This window comes from Protopterus annectens, chromosome 13.part0, assembly GCF_019279795.1.
Source record: "Protopterus annectens isolate FY-2018-M chromosome 13.part0, PAN1.0, whole genome shotgun sequence".
Classification (NCBI taxonomy): Eukaryota; Metazoa; Chordata; order Ceratodontiformes; family Protopteridae; genus Protopterus; species Protopterus annectens.
In genome coordinates this window covers 1,138,871,929-1,138,890,859 of record NC_056747.1, presented here as the reverse complement: position 1 = coordinate 1,138,890,859, position 18,931 = coordinate 1,138,871,929, and the positions used below count along the sequence as shown (strand labels likewise).

General features: G+C 43.0%; 1 protein-coding gene across 1 annotated transcript in view; it reads left to right on the top strand.

Moving 5' to 3' along the window:
- Nucleotides 1-18,931, top strand: part of NMT1 (N-myristoyltransferase 1) — a 1,232,576-nt gene that overhangs the window by 810,120 nt on the left and 403,525 nt on the right. The window contains exon 8 of the mRNA XM_044055120.1: nucleotides 6,058-6,166. Coding sequence (XP_043911055.1) covers nucleotides 6,058-6,166 — 109 coding nt within the window. The remainder of the gene's footprint in view (nucleotides 1-6,057; nucleotides 6,167-18,931) is intronic.

Below are 18,931 nucleotides of genomic sequence, written 5' to 3'. Positions count from 1 at the left end.
TTGTCTCAATGCACTCTTAACAAGCGCAAGAATTGATTCTGAAGGGGTTACTCAAGTCTCTCTTTTCAGAGGCCATTTCTGCAATGGAGGTCTCAACCCCTCCTTCTAAAGACAAAAAGAGGTCCCATTTGGTTCCCTCCTCACCATCGGGTGATCAGGGTAAGCCTATAAACTCTAAGGTCCCAAAGTTGTACTCTGAGCATAAATCTGCCTCTATGGCTCCGTCTTCCTCAGCTCTGAGCACCTCGAAATCTTCGATACTATTGCCACTTTTGGCACCGATCATTTTTGTTATGACTTTGGCACCTGCAGCCACCTCTGCTCAGGGCAGACCTTCGGCTTTCTTGGAACCAACTGTTTCGGCTCCAAGTGCCACTATGGTACCATACCGACCTCTTGGGAATGGACTCCTCTACCATCAGTCTCGAAACTTGAGACCTCGGTGCCGACAGACATGGACCTGATGCTCCCTGTCCATAGATCCTTTTCTGAGCCAAGCCTATAGCCCTTTCATTGAACGTCCTGACTCTCCATCCAGGGTATCCACTAGATCCACCTGGAGCCTGTCTTAACACGATGTGGTGCGTCTTGTGGACCAGATTGTTGTTAGTCAGGTGGATACCCACACTTCCTAAGACCCATCCACCTGCGGGATTTGAGTTCACTTATCCACGGACTCCATCTTACACTCCTTCGACCATCCCGGTTCCGAAGCCCTCTGCTCCGACATCCTTCTTGGAACCCACCACCTTGCCACCTACAATGCATCTCACTCCGGCTCAGAGTCTACCCCTTTGGTCTTCGATTCCCACGGAACTGGTCCGTCCTTAATCTGGGGATTGGGGGACAGGCAATTCGACCCATGGCACAGAGCCATCTTTCTCCTGGCTTCCACCCTCAGTGCCAATAGCCGTCCCTGCCGAGCCTGCTTGAGGCTCCACCCATGAGGGCGGGCTCGTTTGAGCTGGGTGTGACCCCAGTCCCGAGGTGGTCTTTCTCGCTTCCGGGCTCCCATCCCTCTCCAGGCGGGCCTGCCTTCCGCTTGATGGAGAGGGCTCTTGCTTCTGGCAGCACTCCTCTGATGTTGGAACACCAGTTTTCGCCCCCTGAGCTACAGTTGTCACAGACCACCTCCCCGGGACACCAGGCAGGAAAGTCGCAGGACACCCATATTCAGGGTACCTGCTCCTCTGAGCCCTCCTCAGAGACCCCCATCTGAAGAGGATGTGCAAGAGGAAGCATTTGGACTCACCCAAGGAGTCCTTAATTGGAGACACGGATTACGATGATGGTGAAGGGTCCCCTCGGTCGCCTCCTGATGATGTCTCCTTCTGAGACATCCTGGAAATACTTAAGCAGAGAGGTGACAGGAAGCCCTCCAACCCTTCATCTGAGGAGTCTGTGTTCCTGCAGGCTTTCCATGCCCAGCCGTCTACCTCTTGGGTGACCCTACCTGCCGATGAACTCTGCCAGCACCCTTGGAAGAACCATGACTTTATTGAGGCGATCCCTCTGAGACCAGACAGAATTCTTTCCCCTCCCGAGGAAAATCCCCATTGGTCCAAAGGGTTACCAGTCGATGCTATGGTGGTGGCGGCGGCCACAAAGAAGGACTTGGCTGAGAAAAGTCCCGCTGCCCACCTGCCCAACAGGGAGTCTCGGGTGGTGGACATACTTGGGAAGCTTGTTTTTGCATCCGGGACGTTTGCCATATGATCCCTGAACTATTTGGCACATTTTACGAGACTCCAGAGGGACTTTATCTCCAACCTCTCTGTGACTCTCGCAGGACAGTTATCTGACGAGGTCAGGGACAAAGTGGCACTGCAGCTCGCAACCCTGGAATCAATATCCAACTAGTCCATGAGGTTGCTTTCACATGCAACCGAAGGGGCAGCTAGAGCAGCGGGTTCAGGCATTGTCATGATGCTTCCTGCCTGGATGAGCATATGTGACCTCACGGACCCCTTTGTCTTCCTTTTTCAGTGCTCCAATTGAAGCTTCATCCCTTTTTGGCTCCAAAGTAAAGGACTTGCTAGCCAGGTGCGAGCAAGATGGAAAGAACGTGTCTGCCGTGGACCTACGTTTTTCCAGTCCTTAACATACCTTCTCCAGGAATCGGAGGAGTGGAAAGATGTGGCACAAAAAATCTCAAGGTCCTTAGTGTGCCGCACGTAGTGATGATACCCCCAGGGGCAGAGGGGTAACAATTCCAGAAGATGTCTGTATAGAGGCAGAGGGGGTCTTCGCAACCAAAGCTCTAGAGACTCCTTCTCTGGACAGCCTTATCAGCGCTCCTGAGGAGTAACCCAATTGCTTACCTCTGGAAGCAGTCAGGGGTCATTTCTCTCTGCACCAAGCTGCCTGGTAATCCATTACCACCGATCGTTGAGTGCAGAGTATCATCACCAGAGGTTACACCATCCCCCTTTCTTATCAGCCAAACCTTTCAAGAAAACTTGGACTTTCCACCCAGTCAAAGGGAAGCAGCAGCTTCAGAGATAATAAAGCTGTCTCAAAAAAGTCATCCAACCAGTCCCATCAGACCAACAGTGATCCGGATTCTACTTGAGATTTTTTTGGTGCCAAAAAAGACAGGGGGACTGGAGACCCATTTTGGATCTCAGTGGCTTCAACAAGTCTGTCACCCAAACCAAATTCCAGATGGTCATGGTTCAGTCCATTCTCCCTTTTTTAAGGAAGGTGATTGGATGTGCTCGATAGATCTCCGGGATGCGTATTACCACTTCAGAATGGACAAATGCTCTAGGAGTCTGCTCCACTTCCAGCTAGGGGACAGTCGTTATCAATTTCATGCCCTGCCATTCGGTCTCTCTACAGCCCCCCCCCCCGAGTGTTTACAAAGAGTATTGCAGTGGTCATAGCTCATTTGAGACTGCAAGGATTCAGACTGTTTCCATATCTGGACGACTGGCTCCTCACCGCCCCCACCAAGCATCTTTTAGTAACAACACTGCATTATACTCTCTCTCTGGCAAAATTGTTGGAAGTAACAATTCATTGGGAAAAGTCAAACCTTACTCCTGCACAAAAATGGAGTTCATTGGAGCAGTGTTCAATACTCGGTCCTGTCTTGTATTACTCCCAGTTCACAGACTCCACCTTTTGAGGCTCTAGCTCCGAATGATACTCACTCAAACAAAAATCTCAGCAAGAGAAGGTTCTCTGGCAGTTTCAGTCCCGATAGTGCCTCTAGCGAAGCTACATATGCGGATCCTGCAATGGCTCCTACTTTGTCAGTGGTTCCCAAACTATCACCCCCTCCATTACCAGATTCGAATAACCAACTCCTGCAAACAGAACTGTCTTTGATGGATGAGGCCAGACGTAGAACTTTGGAGCTGTCCATTTCAATCCCCTCAGCCCAGTGCCATCGTGACCATGGATGCTTCCCTGATTGGGTGGGGGGGTGCTATTTCCAAGGGAAGACCGTCCAAGGCACATGGTCCACCTCAGAGGCCCACCTGCATATCAATGTTCTGAAACTGAAGCTGTGCTATTAGCATTGCAGGCCTTCCATTCAGCTCCGGGACAATTGCTATTCAGTCAGACAATATGAAAGTGGTCTGGTATATCAACAGGCAAGGCGGAACCAGGTCCTATCCCTTGTGTCAAAAAGCCATGAGAATTTGGTTGTGGGCGATAGCTACCAACCGCAGCCGCTTTCTGATAGCAACGCATATCCCAGGGAGCTCCAACATGATTGCTGACAAATTGAGCAGATGCATCCTCATGCCTCACTAGTGGTCCCTCAACCCCAAAGTGGTGACGGAAATCTTCAGCCACTGGGGCCAGCCTTACTGCGACCTCTTCACTTCCCTGTCAAACAACAAGTGCAGCAGCTATTTCGCCCTACTTCCCCCAGAGGGGGAGTCACTGAGGGACGCTCTACTCCATGATTGGCCCACGGGACTTCTTTACTCTTATCCTTCCATTCCCCTGACTCCTCAATTTCTAAAGAAAGCTATTCGGTTGAGATTCAAGGTGATCCTCATAGCTCCGTTCTGGCCTTGACAAGTTTGGTTCCCTTTTCTTCTGCCTCACCTAATATACCCGCCATGGATTCTGGACCCTCTACCAGATCTGATCACTCATCCCCAAGGGCTGAGTCACCCAAATCTATCCAGTCTCAAGCTGACTGCTTGGTTTCTCCACTTCCATTAGTTGCCAGGCAAGCTAATCTCTCCTTGCTGGTTCGAGACATTATTCTGGCCTCTCATAAACCATCCACCAGAAAACTATGTCAGGATAAATGGAAAAGGTTCTCCAGCTGGTCCAAGGATAACATGCTAAACCCTTATTCGGCTCCAGTAACCACGGTACTCCAATACCTGAGTAAGTTTTTTGAGAATGGAGCCTCTGCCTCTACTGCACGAGTACACTTGGCAACATTTTTTAATTTCCATAATGGTATAGATGGCATTCCTTTTATCTCTTTACACCTTTGCAAGGCCTTCCTCAAGGGAACCTCTCATATCAGGCCTCCTGTTAGACAGCCTATGGAACTTCACTTTTACTTATTCAGTCTTTGACTCAAAAACCTTTTGAACCTGCTGCGAAGTGTGACCTAAAGTTTTTGTCTTGGAAATCCCTGTTTTTAGTATCCATCACGTCTGCCAGGAGGGTCTCGGAGCTACAAGCTTTCTGTATCAAGAGGCCCTATCTAGTCTTTCATAAAGACAGAGTATCACTTCAGACTAATCCATCCTTCCCAAAGTTGTTTCTGAATTCTGCATAAACCAGACCATTGATTTACCTGTGTTCTTTCCCAACTTTGCCAGTAGAGGAGAGTACTGTCTTCACTCCTTAGACATTCATAGACAATTGAGATTTTATCTAGACAGGACCAAATCTGTCCGTAAATCTGAACAGCTTTTCATCTCCTTTCTAGGTCCAGAATAGGAGAGGCTGTTTCCAAAGCTACATTATCAAAATGGTTAAGAGACTGTATACGCTTAAACTATTCCCTCAGCAACTGACCTATGCCAAAAGTTAAAGCTCACTCCACTAGATCTATGGCAACTTCTGTAGCTTTCCATTCCAGGACTTCCATGGATGACATCTGCGCAGCAGCTACTTGGGCTAAGCCTCATATTTTTATCAGTCATTACAAATTGGACTTTGTCAACAGAGGGAGAGCTGCCTTCGGCTCAGTGGTACTCAGGAATGTTCTTCCATAAGGGCCTCCCATGAACTTCAAGGTAGCTTGGGATTCTGTCCCATCAGTGATGATTGGAAAGAAGGTTAACAACATCATTGTTGTTCATCTTCTTTCATTCATTACTTTCCACCTCCAAAGGCTCCTGGGGGATGCTTTTGGTCTAAGTGGTGTACTTGGGTTTTTGCGCAGAAGTGACCTCTGCTTTACTTCTTTATCTTTAGCAAACTCGATCTAAGGTAACTGGGAATAAGGCATTCTGGGTGGGGACTTAGCTCAAGAGTTTTTTGGCTGGCGCGAGCTTGGTAAAGAGGCCAACTCTGTTCCGAGGGCTCTGAACCGAACCCATCAGTGATGAATGAAAGAAGATGAGCAACACAGATGGAACGTGATGGTAAGACATAAATTCTTTTTTTTTTTTTTTTGTTAGTATTGTGTAGGCTTGGTTGAGTCTTATCTGTATTGTCTTTTCTGCCCTTTTATCATTGGATTCTCAGAATTTCCTTTGACCTCTCCTTCCGTTCAGCTAGTTATACAAATAGAATCCATGGGGGATTAGAGATAGGTCAGTTGAAAAAATTCAAAAGTTGGAACAGAGATAAATCTATTTATTAACAATGTTCTAAATATTTCCCTGTTGGTACTGATTTTGACTTGTGCACTACTTGAAGTATTTGCCGTTGCACATTTAATATTGTATAGGTATAACTTCCTGTTGTGAATAAGTGGGTTTATTGGTGTGTGCTTGATTAACATGACAGAAGGAATATGTTTACAGATTGAGCAGTTTGATGTCTTGCATTGTACTTCATGCAATCTGGAATTTGACATCTTACATTATTTCTGCTTTGCATCTAAGTCATTTGCATTTCCTGCAGGTACTGGCACAGATCACTTAATCCTAGAAAATTGGTAGAAGTGAAGTTTTCTCACTTGAGTCGAAACATGACTATGCAACGTACCATGAAGCTCTACCGGTTACCAGAGGTATGTATTAAAGTAGCCATGAAGACTACTGATTATGATTGGTATTTTGTAATCAGAAACTTGTCTGAGCTGGTATTCTAATCCTTTTCAAACTCTTGAGTTGTCAAAAGGCGAGCGTATTGTATTGTAGTTTTCTTTTGGGTATAAAAACTGTGTAAAATAGAATATGTGAACAGCCAGTGTGTCAAATTAATTGATTAAAATAAAGGTAGTGCCATCAGAATTGTCCCTTTCCATTTTGCTTATCACTGTGTCAAATGGCATTTTTGCCTTTTCTCTGTTGGGGTAACTTAGGATTCCTTCTTTTTCTGTGTACAGTTAATTTTCCAGGAATTGTGTGTGTCTGTGTGTGTCTGTGTGTGTCTGTGTGTGTCTGTGTGTGTCTGTGTGTGTCTGTGTGTGTCTGTGTGTGTCTGTGTGTGTCTGTGTGTGTCTGTGTGTGTCTGTGTGTGTCTGTGTGTGTCTGTGTGTGTCTGTGTGTGTCTGTGTGTGTCTGTGTGTGTCTGTGTTTTGATTCAACTAAAACTTCCATGATTCTTTGCTGTGCTTGTAGAAATATAAGTTTTGCATGATCTGCCTAACCTTTCCAGATGTTCATCGTGTTACCCTGCTGCAGTCATCACACTTGGGTTATCCTGCCATCAGGTGGTCCCGCAGTTGGCCTGAATTCCAAAGTCTTGGTCCGGCGTCGGTTGCTGTCGCTTCTTCCCTGACGTCATTGCGCCAGGGGTATATAAGAGGCATCCAACACCATTTTCTTCAGTCTTTCTTGCCGTGGGGTGCCCGAAGCAGAAGCAGTTCGCAAGTGCCGGTCGGCCGACACATGAGATTTTCGATTCGAATTTCAGTCCGAAGTCTTCAATAAAGCTAAGTACCCCATTGGGGAACCTTTTCTTGCCTCAGTCCAATGTCAGAAAAAGTTAACAATTGCATTTCTTGTGGGAAGCAAATACCTCATAAGGACTTCATTCCTATTGTATTCCTTGCCTAGGCCCAGACCACGACGTCACAGGTTGTCGGTTTTGTGCTAGGTTTAATAAACGAACTATCAAATGCCGTTTTGACTTCGCACGACACTAGTTTGGTTGGAAATTTAATTATATCATGCCGTCAGAGCAGCCGACGACCGGCATGCATAAAAAACGCAAGGATAAGGACAGGCAGTCTTGGAACAGGCCAGACTCCAAGGCCTCTGCTGGGCCTGTTGCCGGTTCTCCAGTTTTCAGTGAAGCGCCTACGCAGCCCCTGACGACCGCAGAACTGGAACCCCAGACAGCTGCGGATTCTCAAGCGGAGTCTACTAGGCCGACGCAGCCATCTTCATTAGGCCCTTCCGACACCGGAGCAGAAGTAGACACCGGTGCAGTGGAAACACCTTCTGTTGCAGAAGGTGTCTTCAGACCGACTACACTCCCCATTAAATCTATTGCTAAGCTTAAAACTCCTTTAAAACGAAAGAAGACTGTACATCAGTCTACAGTTCAAGGCCCCATGCCTAAGAAACAGATGCTTAAGATGGCCGAAGACTTGATTACCTTAATCAGGGGTTCCCATCCCCCTCCTGATAAAAGACCAAGACAAGAGGAGGATTATGCTTCCTCTGACCAGGCTTCAATTTCCTCAGATTCTTCTGAGGAACAGGATTACCCTTTTCAACCTTATGAAGACTCTGATGCTGAAGACTCTTATTCCCTCAGCATCTCCCCCTGAAGACTACTCCTTTGGGGAAACTTTACATACCGTAAGGGAACATTTCCACTAGGAAGGCCAGGACTACTCTGATTCTAAGAAAAGGCTCCGAGAGTTTCTTTTACTACCCCAGCACAGACCTCTTGCTATCCCTCCAGTTTTAGATATTGTGGATGATGTTTACTTGGAGTCTAATCTAAATCCAGACTCTCTACCTCCTGCTCCAGCCAAACCAGACAGATACTACAGAGTACCTGACTCACACAAATCCCTTTATAAAAGCCCTGTGGCTGACCCAGAAACAATTTCCCAGGGTCCTAAGGGAGCTAAAGCTTCTCTGGCTAAAAATCCTGTGCCCTCTGAAAGGGATTCCAGAGCCCTAGATAGATGGGGAAGGAAAATATACACCTCAGCAACTCTGGCTATGAGAGCATTAAATTGTCAGTTTCACATGCTGAAATATCAGCAATTCCTAATGTTTCAATTAAAACAAAAAATGAGCACACATACTGAACAGTCTGAATTCAAGGAAATGCAGGATCTGTTGCATGCAGCTGAACAGGTGGGCAAACATACTTTACAATATGGATTTGATTCATTGGAAGCTTCCTGTAGAGCAGCTGTTACTGGGTCTGTCATACATAGACATGCTTGGTTAAAAGAACAAAAACCCTTCCTGATCATGTTAAAGCAAAATTATTGGATGCAGCATTACAACAGGATGCATTATTTGGTATCAAAGCAGAAGAGGTTTTAAAGAAAATGGAGGATAAGGTAGAGTCTATGCAGACGGTCAAGGATTTTTTTGCAGGTACAACCCCCTCGTTTTAGCAGAAATTGTCCAACAAAAAACTGGTCCTTTCCAGCTTCTGACAGATCACAGAGAGGCAAATACAGACACCCAAAGGACAGAGGTCAGTCACAAGGCCCTTACAAACCTCGCCAATTTGGGGTACTGCTACCCAGAAAGGAGGAGAAGACAGGCCCCAAGCTAGCAGAAGACAAACACAATGACTCAATCCTCAAACTACCAAGCAAATCTCTCTTGGCAGCTCCCTTGGGAGGAAAATTATCAGTTTTTGCAGACAACTGGTACATCATCACAAAAGACAAATGGGTCCTAAACATTGTCTCTCAAGGATAAAGATTCCCCTTTCATACCTTACCAAGGAAAAAAGGAATGCCAAACCTGCCACCAAATCAATGGGCAGAGGCACAAAAACAAATTGCAGCTCTCATGGAAATGAGCCATTCAACAGGTACCTACACAGGAGCAAGGACAAGGATCTTACTCGAGACTCTTTCTAGTCCCAAGAAAGGACAAAGCATGGAGACCCATTCTGGATCTTTCAATTCTGAACACCTATCTGCAAGTACCAAAATTCAAGATGCTAACACTACAGCAGCTTCTTCCCATGCCTGGCAAGAATGCTTGGCTGGTAACGTTGGACCTCAAGGAGGCATACCTGCATGTCTCTATCAGACAAAATTGCAGAAGATACCTCCGCTTCATTGCAGGTTCAACGCATTATCAATTCTCTGCAATGGCTTATCTACTGCACCCAGGGTCTTCACAAAATGCCTGGCACCAGTAATTGCATTCTGCAGACAAAGAGGAATTCAAATATCAACCACAAACTAATTCCAAAACTGTGTAAACAACAAAACATTGGCGGCGCAATAAACTGGAGATTCGCTTAAAAACAAGAAACAAGTTTAATAAGCGCTTTCGGAAAGGACAGTACCTTTCCTTCATCAGACATCTTGCAATTTAATTAAATCCACCTTATATAACCTTATGCTATTAATTAATCACCATCAATTAACCAATAAGAAAAATAAAAGGAAAAGCAACAATTAAACAAGTATACATAATCAAAACAGTACGCAAACCTTAACAGCTACAAACTAAAAATGCTTGATCATTTGTTAGATACACCATTACCTTCTTCATTTAGTACCAATTAATAAATTATTGTTAAAAATCCTCTAAATTATTTAATTTCAATAGATAGAAATATATTTATATATATTGAATTAAAAATTAAGTAAAATACTGTAAACACTTTCTCGTTCCCCTAAGGCCAGAATGCAGCGAACACAAATGACGAACAACCTCTACAAAAAATGAACAGCCTATACAGGAACATTATTTGGGATGGCAAAAGCTCACTATTTGGTTATACATATAATTAAATAGATTGAATTGATTTTATTAAATACAATCTATAAGTAACATTATTAAATATGCTAACCAATAATAAATATTAAAATATAATAATGAGTTAATTACAGTTCTTTGATAAATGTACTAGAATCATTTCATACACTATTAGTACAATCTATTTTAAATCTCAAACAACTCATCTCTTCATAGCTAATTTTCTAAGTACGCATTTTAAAGACATAAACTCATTTAACCCTGGTGAAGCATATGCCATTGTTCTAATCTGCCAGCATAATTCTTGGATCTCTAAATCAAGTTGCCATGGACCACCCCTAGGATCAAATGGCACTTGCCATAACACTGTAAACTTAAAACTATGATCTGGGTTGTTTACCAAATGTCTTGCTAGGGCATTGGTAATGTCCTGCTTTTTAATTGCGTACTGATGGTCATAAATACGCTGCTTTAGCTCCCTCTCGGCTTTACTTGTATAGAATGCAGAACATTCCTGACATATGGCTGAATAGACAACAGCTTTTGATGTACATGAATATCTACCTTGAATTTTAAATGTATTATTTCTAATGCTCACTTGATTATCAGTGTATAGAAACTTACACTGACGGCATGCCCCACATTTAAACATACCTTTATTTTTAACCTTACCAGTTTTAGTTTGACGCTCTAAAAGCGTTTTGATATTGGGACCCCTCCTATAGGTGATCTTTGGTTTATCACCTAACAATTTGCTCAAACCAGTGTCTTCTAAAATTAGTACCCAATTTTTGTTTAATATTTCTCTAATTTCATAACTGTCTAAACTATAAGTGCACAAAAAACTTGCACGGAAATCTTGGGCAACTAAACAGGAAGCATCACCGCCTAGACTGTTTTCATTTCCTTCATTTTCTGAATCAAGTTTACTCAAAAGGGGCTTAAAATGTCCTGACTTTCTCTTATCAATAACTTCTAATGAAATTTTTGTTAAGGAAGCCGGATATCCTCGTTTAATAAACATTGATTCTAAAAATGAACATTCATCCAGAAAGTCATTTTCATCAGAAACCATTCTCGCCGCCCTCACCATTTGGCCTTTTATGACCGCTCTTTTCTGATGGTGAGGGTGGCAACTTGTATAATGAAGGAATGAATTTGAGTAAGTGGGTTTCCTATAAATTGTGAATGTGGTTCTGTTGTATTTCGTATGTAAATTCGAAAAAATCAGTAAAGGCCGAAATAGTGGAAATAAATACTGGAACTAGCTCACTGGGTCCTTTCCAAATTAAAAACTTGTCATCCTGGTAACGAGTATACCAGGTGACATTATCCTTAAATAAATTGTTGTTAAAAAGAAAAGTCTTCTCCCAGTGAGCCATAACACAATTGGCAAAACTACCTCCACAAGGGGAGCCCATGGCTACCCCTGTTTTTTGGAGGTAGATTTGCCCCTCAAACCACATGAAATTGTTAGTTAAAACTAATTGGAGGAGTGTTTCAACCAGGTAGATACTATTTTCTTTCATTCGTCGTTCATGCATAAAATCCCTAATCCATTCCAATCCTATATTTTGTGGTATCACCGTATACAAATCTTTAACATCTATGGTTAAAAATAAGTAATCATGTTGGAAAGGGATCTTTGCTAAATCTGTCAGAAAGCTCCAAGAATCCTTAGAAATTTGTCTTTCCCCTTGAATTAGAGGTTTTAAAATACTGTCTATATATTTGGCACATCCATAGGTAATCGATCCTCGCCCATCAACAATGGGCCTAAAAGGAGGTTCGATAATATTCTTGTGAATTTTCGGTGTGCCAAATAATACTGGGATCCTTGGGGCTAAAACTGATAGATAATTGTACAAATCCATGTCGATAGAGCCCTCCAAAAATAACTCTTGTAAAACAGACTTGATTTTTCTATAGGCTATATTAAGCTCATTTTGACTTACCAAATCATAGGCTGAAGTGTTAACAAGTATTTTCATCCTTTGCACATAGGTGTTCTGATCCATTAAAACTAAGCCACCCCCCTTATCCGGCTTCATTACTCTTATATTACATTTATGTAATAAGAGTATGAAGTCATGTTCAAAATTATCAATATTACTTTTAGCTTTCCTGTTTGTGTGTATATTAGAGCTTAAAGTTCTTAAATCAATTTTGCTCATTTTCTCAAACAACAGTAAGTTCGGATGAAGAGGAGGGCTGAATAAACTAGACACTCTCAAGGAGTTAGAAAAAGAATTAGACTGTCCCAAGAGGGCATTAAGGTTAAGTTTACGAACAAACAATTTCAGGTCTAAAATAGTTTTAACTGTGTTCATATGAAAGTCAGGCACAAACGTAAAGCCTTTAGAAAAAAATTCCACAATATCTTGAGGTATTTGTAACACAGTAAAATTGTAAACTTGAAAGTCCCCACTAAGATTTGTTAAAATATAAGGACTGCTATGACACAGTTGATCTAACTCCTGCGTTGGTTGCGTTTGTTCCTCTGGCGCCCACGATTGTTGTTCTGGTTCGACCTCCTCTGCTGATTGTATTGGCCCTTTGGAAAAACCTGTTGTCCACTTGTTCCAGGTTGGTTACCAAAATCACAATCGTGCTGTTGTTGGGCAGCTGTATTACCTTGATTATACGTGGCGTTTTGAACATTCCTATTATTGTTAATGTTATTGCTATATATCCTTTCGCTTCTACGAAGGACTGGCCCTTGGTCAACAATCATATTACTTTCTCCAACTGGGGTCGTGGCATTAGGCTGATGTGTGTTGTATGGTGATTGCAATAACACTTGGCTATCACCAGAAGGTTTATGAACTACAGGTGGTCTAGGATAAGCTTTTCCTTCTCGATATTGATGCTCGTCCCTAATGATTGTTTTCTTTTTACCGTTCAAAAGTTTAATCGTGACCGCTTCAATACTGGTAAAAATACGCTTATAGTCGTATTTATATCTAGGGAAATCTACATGCGATTTAATTGCATGTTCTAAGATTTTCAACTCACTTCTTAATGTGGCAATTTCCGTTTTATAATGATTAATTAGAATACTAATAAACTCGAACCCCTGTTTATTAAATAGTTCCAAAAGAGTTTTATGGAAGTCCGATCCTTCAAATATACCCATACCTGGATGACTGCCTTATTCAAGCAGAAAGCGAGGACATTCTTTTAAAGCATCTGGCATTTGTCAAACACCTTCTAAGTTGCCTAGGGTACACAGTAAACAAAAAGAAATCAAAACTAGTGCCCCCACAAAACATAATATTCCTGGGTACCAGCTTGAATACAACGGCCCAGATGGCTTATCTCATGCCAGACAAGCAACAACAGCTGACTCAGTATTTCAAAATAATGGCAACAAAGACCCAACTCCCTGCAAGAAAAATTCTGCAGGCCTTGGGATTCATGACAGCTTGCATACTACTAATACCATTTGCAAAACTGTATATGAGGAAATTACAATGGTACCTGAAAAGCGTATGGACTCAGCACAGCCTCAGCTTGGAAACAATGATACCACACTCATTCCCTGCCTTCAACAGGAGTTTCTATGGGGGGCACAGGCATGTCACCTCAACAAGGGTCAGCCTTTCACCTTACCCCCAGCCAGGCAAACTATGACAACAGATGCATCAGTCTATGCCTGGGGAGCACACATGGCAGGACAGTGCATTCAGGGCAAATGGACTACAGATCAGAGGCATCTGCATATCAATCAAAAAGAAATGCTAGCAGTACAGAATGTCCTAATAGCTTTCAAAGACCTCTTACACCCAGGACAACTAACAAAGACTGACAATACCACAGTAATGTGGTACATAAACAAGCAAGGGGGCACACATTCCTACCCTCTATGCAGGCAAGCAATGACCTTGTGAAACACTGCACTGTCTTCCCAGGTTCAATTACAAGCACAATTCTTGGACAGAAAAACACATTGGCAGACGACCTAAGCAGAAACATCATGGATCCACACGAGTGGAAACTAGATCCACAAGTATTTGCAATGATAGCTCAAAAATGGAGACACCCAGACATACATCTGTTTGCAAGCACCCAAAACTACTACCAACTTCAAAAATTTTGCACAAGGACATTCCATCCACAAGCTTGGAAAGTGGACGCCCTCTCATTCAGTTGGAAAACATTAACAGTGTATACCTTTCCTCCACTGCCTCTTCCAGCAAAGGTTCTGCTGAAAGTCAGATTAGAGAGACCACAAATGATACTCATTGCACCAGACTGGCCACGCCAGCATTGGTATCCATTTCTAAGGAACATGGCCCACCATGGATTTTACCACAAATTCCTCACCTGCTCACCCGGTGAGACAATCAGATTCTACACAGCCAGCTCAAGACTTTAAACCTGGCTGCATGGCAAATTACATAAACAACCAGCCAACACCTCTATCCAAAGCTGTTATGGATGTCATTCTGGAGGCCAGGAGGCCCAGCACCAGGGAAACCTATTCTGACAAATGGAAAAGATTTTGCGCCTGGAACCAGGCTAAAGGCCAAGATTGAGCCAGCCTTTTTAGCTGATTTAAAATTTCTTTCCTGGAAAACTGCCCTGCTACTAGCAATAACCTCAGCTAGAAGAGTCTCATAGCTACAGGCACTAATGGCAGTGGAGCCTTTCCTCACTTTTCATCAAGATAGAGTCTCTCTACGAACTAACCCTTCCTTTATGCCAAAGGTGGTATCCAGTGTGGCCCTAAACCAAACCATTCATTTGCCCACCTTTTTCCCAAATCCCCAGAACAAAGGAGAAAGACTCCTGCACTCTTTGGACATTCACAGGCAATTACGTTACTACTTTGATAAAACTAAGGCTTTCAGAAAATCTGACCAGCTCTTTGTAGCCTATGCTACAGGATCACAAGGAAAAGCTATCTCAAAACAGACAATTTCTAAATGGATAGGGCATTGCATACATTTCTGCTACACGCATCATGGGAAACCGGTGCCTGCTAACATTAGGTCCCACTCCACCAGGGCTACAGCTACATCAGCAGCCTTTCTCAGGGGAGTGCCAACCAAGGATATTCTGGAAGCAAACACCGTCACTTACCTCTATATTCTAAGACTAGAGCTGGTTTGGCCACTGCAGTTTTGCAGGGCCTACTAGCTTCTTCTAACTCTGTATAACTCCACCTCCCATCCTTAGCTTTGGGATTCAACCCAAGTGTGATGACTGCAGCAGGGTAACACGATGAACATAGTACAGTTTTGTACCTACCATAAATGTAGAGGTTCGAGTGTTCACCCTGCTGCAGTCCAGGTTACCCTCCCTCCATCCCCTCTGAACTAGCTGAACTTATCTATACCACTCTATCCTATGCAACCTCTCTGGTGTATTTGCTTGTGCTTAAAGGTATTGTTTTATTTTTATCTAGCTATATATATATATATATTTTCCCTAGCTATTGGGGGCACCTGACATCTGGGGCAAGAAAAACTGAAGAAAATGGCGTTGGATGCCTCTTGTATACCCCTGGCGCAATGACGTCAGGGAAGAAGACGACAGCAACTGACGCCGGACCAAGACTTTGGAATTCAGGTCGACTGCGGGACCCCCTGACGGCAGGATAACCCAAGTGTGATGACTGCAGCAGGGTGAACACTCAAACATCTACATTTATGGTAGGTACAAAACTGTACTTTCTCTAGCTGTTGGATAAGTTGCAGTTAATAGTTTACCATTCACTACTTTTTTCCTGCCAAGGCATTTGGACAGATTTAAATCATTGCAATATTGAGTTATTTTGTTTTAGCCTTCCAGCCTCCATCCTTTGAGTGAAGTATTAGATGTTTATTGTATGAATCACTGCTGCTGTATTGTCATTCATGTGTGGGAATTGTATGTGAATGTCCAGCCATCCAGCCTGATTCCCAGAGCTACTGGACTTCCATGTGCAGGGCTGGCCTCTTCCCTCCATGGACATCGGTAGGATGTACAGTAAAAGGGAGAGATGTCAGCATCACCATTACTTCTTTTTTCACTACAGTGGGTGTCTAGAGGCTTGTCCATCAATACCAGTCATATGATCTCTCAAATTGTGGTAAGTACCCTGATGGAGAGTTTTTCCTGTTAGTACTGTATTGTTTTTAATGTTTGCTGCTATTATTAAGATCATTTTAACTGTGATTTGGAGATCTTTCTAAGGCCAGTAACACCCCTGGGAAAGGTCAGTAACAACAGTGATTGTGGCCAGCAGGTAACCACTAAGGACTTTCACCTTCATTGTTGTGTTTTGCCTTGTCATCTAAGTTTTTTTTTCTATTTATGCTTTTTTTTTTAATAGAATTGCAAAAATTGTTTCCACTCCTCCCTCCAAACATATGCACATTCACAGGTGTTAAAGAACTTGGAGGCAAAAGGCAAAACCATTCCAGATGGTGAAGCAACTTTTTCATTTCTGATACTCTGGTAAAACAGGGACCTTCCATTTCGCTTTTTTATTTCTTTAGTTAACCAGGTAAGTGGGCTGGCCCAAAGGCCCTTTTAAGCCACAACCTGGGGATCAGAGAGCAACAGCAGCAAATATCGCAGATGTAGAAATGCATAGTACTAATACAGTACATGGTATTCACATAATTCAGCTACATTACTTAGCAGTCTAGTTGTACAAATGCAACAGTTTGACAATAATTTTTAGTGATGTGTGATAGTAGAAATATTACAGTGAAGGTTGTAATTAGAGTTACTGTCAACCAGAATCTCTGAAAACATTTGCACTTGTTTGTCAGCTTGGTAAGTACCCAGATGGAAAGTTTTTTCTGTTAGTACTGTAGAGTTTTGTAATGCTTGTTGCTTTTCAGATCTTTAAAGATATTTTTAACTGTGAATGGGGGATATTTCCAAGTCCAGTGATACCCCTGGGAAAGAAGAGTAATAACCGTGGTTGTGGCCATATACAAGGCTAAGAACCACCAGAGCTTTTTTAAGCCTAGCAGTGCAAACTAACCCAATTGTGTCCTTATGTATCATGGACATTTATTAGGAGAAGGTTATGTTAGTTTGGGCATGGGTACTATCTGCCTGACCCAGGGTGAATTTCCGATTTCCCATCCATTGGAAAAGTAACACTTAAATAGGGTTAGGGATGGACTCTGCTCACATGGATGGGGAGCCTGTTCCAGAACTGACTCTGCTCACATGGATGGGGAGCCTGTTCCAGAACTTGGGGATCCTCTGTCTCATCAACATGGTCTTGTATGTTGTAAACACAATTTAAATCCTTGTATCTAGTGGTTCTGATGCTGTTTGTGTTGCAGTTGTGCAAAAGGTCAATCTGAGTGGGATCTGAGGGTGCCTTGTATGCCAGGCATAGATTGCCCTCCACTAACCTGTAGGCGATAGAGTAGAAATATAGGGCTTTAAAGCAATGTGTACAGGACAATGTGTATACTCTGGATTCTTCTGGTAAAGAACCTTTGTGGGCTTTCCAGCTGTTGCATATGTCTAGTCAAGTACATGCAGAAGGGGGTGGGGAGGCATTATACTCAATGATAGTCGGATAAGGGCTGAATAAAGTGGCACTATGACTTCCTTGGATCTAAATGCCGTGCCCTTACTTATAAGCTGTATGACATAGAATGATTTTTTAACTGTCTTGGCAACATGTTGGTCAAAGGCTAGATTACTGACTGCATATGTTCTGGATCTGTTACTACCGGCCCAACTCTTATGGGTATCTTTTAGATGGAGTAATTAGCTTGGGTGGCCATTATCCCAAAAGGCACTATAATGCATTTCTTGGCATAGAGTTTTAATCCATGACTTTGCCACCAGTCATTTAGCCCCTCCTGTAAAATATTTATGTCATAGGTGGAATCTATGATCGCTCCCAATTTGCAGTCATCTGAACTTGGTCAGCTAAAGGCCCTTAACGTTGGCTGTTACCTCCAAGAATTAGATGCCAAATAGCAGTGGTCACAGCACGGGGTTTTGAGTTACCCTGCTGGTGACTGGTCTCTTAGTGATGGTGGTCTGCTGCTAACATTAGTGCATAGCTCACAGTCTACAAAGGTATTATCATATTTTATAAATCTAATGAAGTGTATTTTCAGTACAGGATTTTGGAGAAAAGCTTGCAGGTGATTTCCTGGCTTAGAAGATCTCGGTAAGCAAAGTTGTTAGTTTGCCTTCTGCTGTTCAGGATTAAATGAGTTAAAATATTTGATGAAAGGGAAAATTTAATTCAGAGGTTACCCAGAACTTTTAATACCCATGCCCTCATCTTTTTGTTGCAACACAGACAAAGCATATCCATGCTTTATATACCTGTCCTTGCACATGTAACTCCCAAAGTTAAATCATCATCACCTCCCCTCTTTCCCCCTTTTTCTACATGGGGTTAGAGTGTTGTCAACTGTAACCATCTCTCTCTATTCAGTGCCACTCTCCTGCCTTCTTTGACCCTAATGCCTGACTGTAGCAGGCATTCTTTCACACAGTCCAGCCACCTCTTTACCAGACACCCTTGTTTCCTCTTGCCTTCTACCTGTCTGTCTCATGTCTTCACCAGATTGTCTTCTGCTTTTCTGCACATATGTCTAAACCACCATCAAAATTTTCTGCAAATTAAGCTACTTTGGTGTCTGATGTTATGTCCTCATTTCTTCATCTGTCCCATAGTGTTCATCCCATCACCCATGTCAGGCACTTTGTCTCCATTACCTCTGTCTTCAATCGTTTTGCCTTTACTGCCCAGGTTTCTGTACCATACTTTCACCTTTGTCATTCTTCTGTCATATACTACCCCTGACACTCTGTGCCAGTTGGTGCAGTCCCTCTGATTCTAGCTTTAACCTCCTCATTCAGACTTCCCTTTATCTCAACCACCCCTCACTGATACTTGATGCTGTTAAAAGTGTTCCACTATTTTCCCTTCTGTC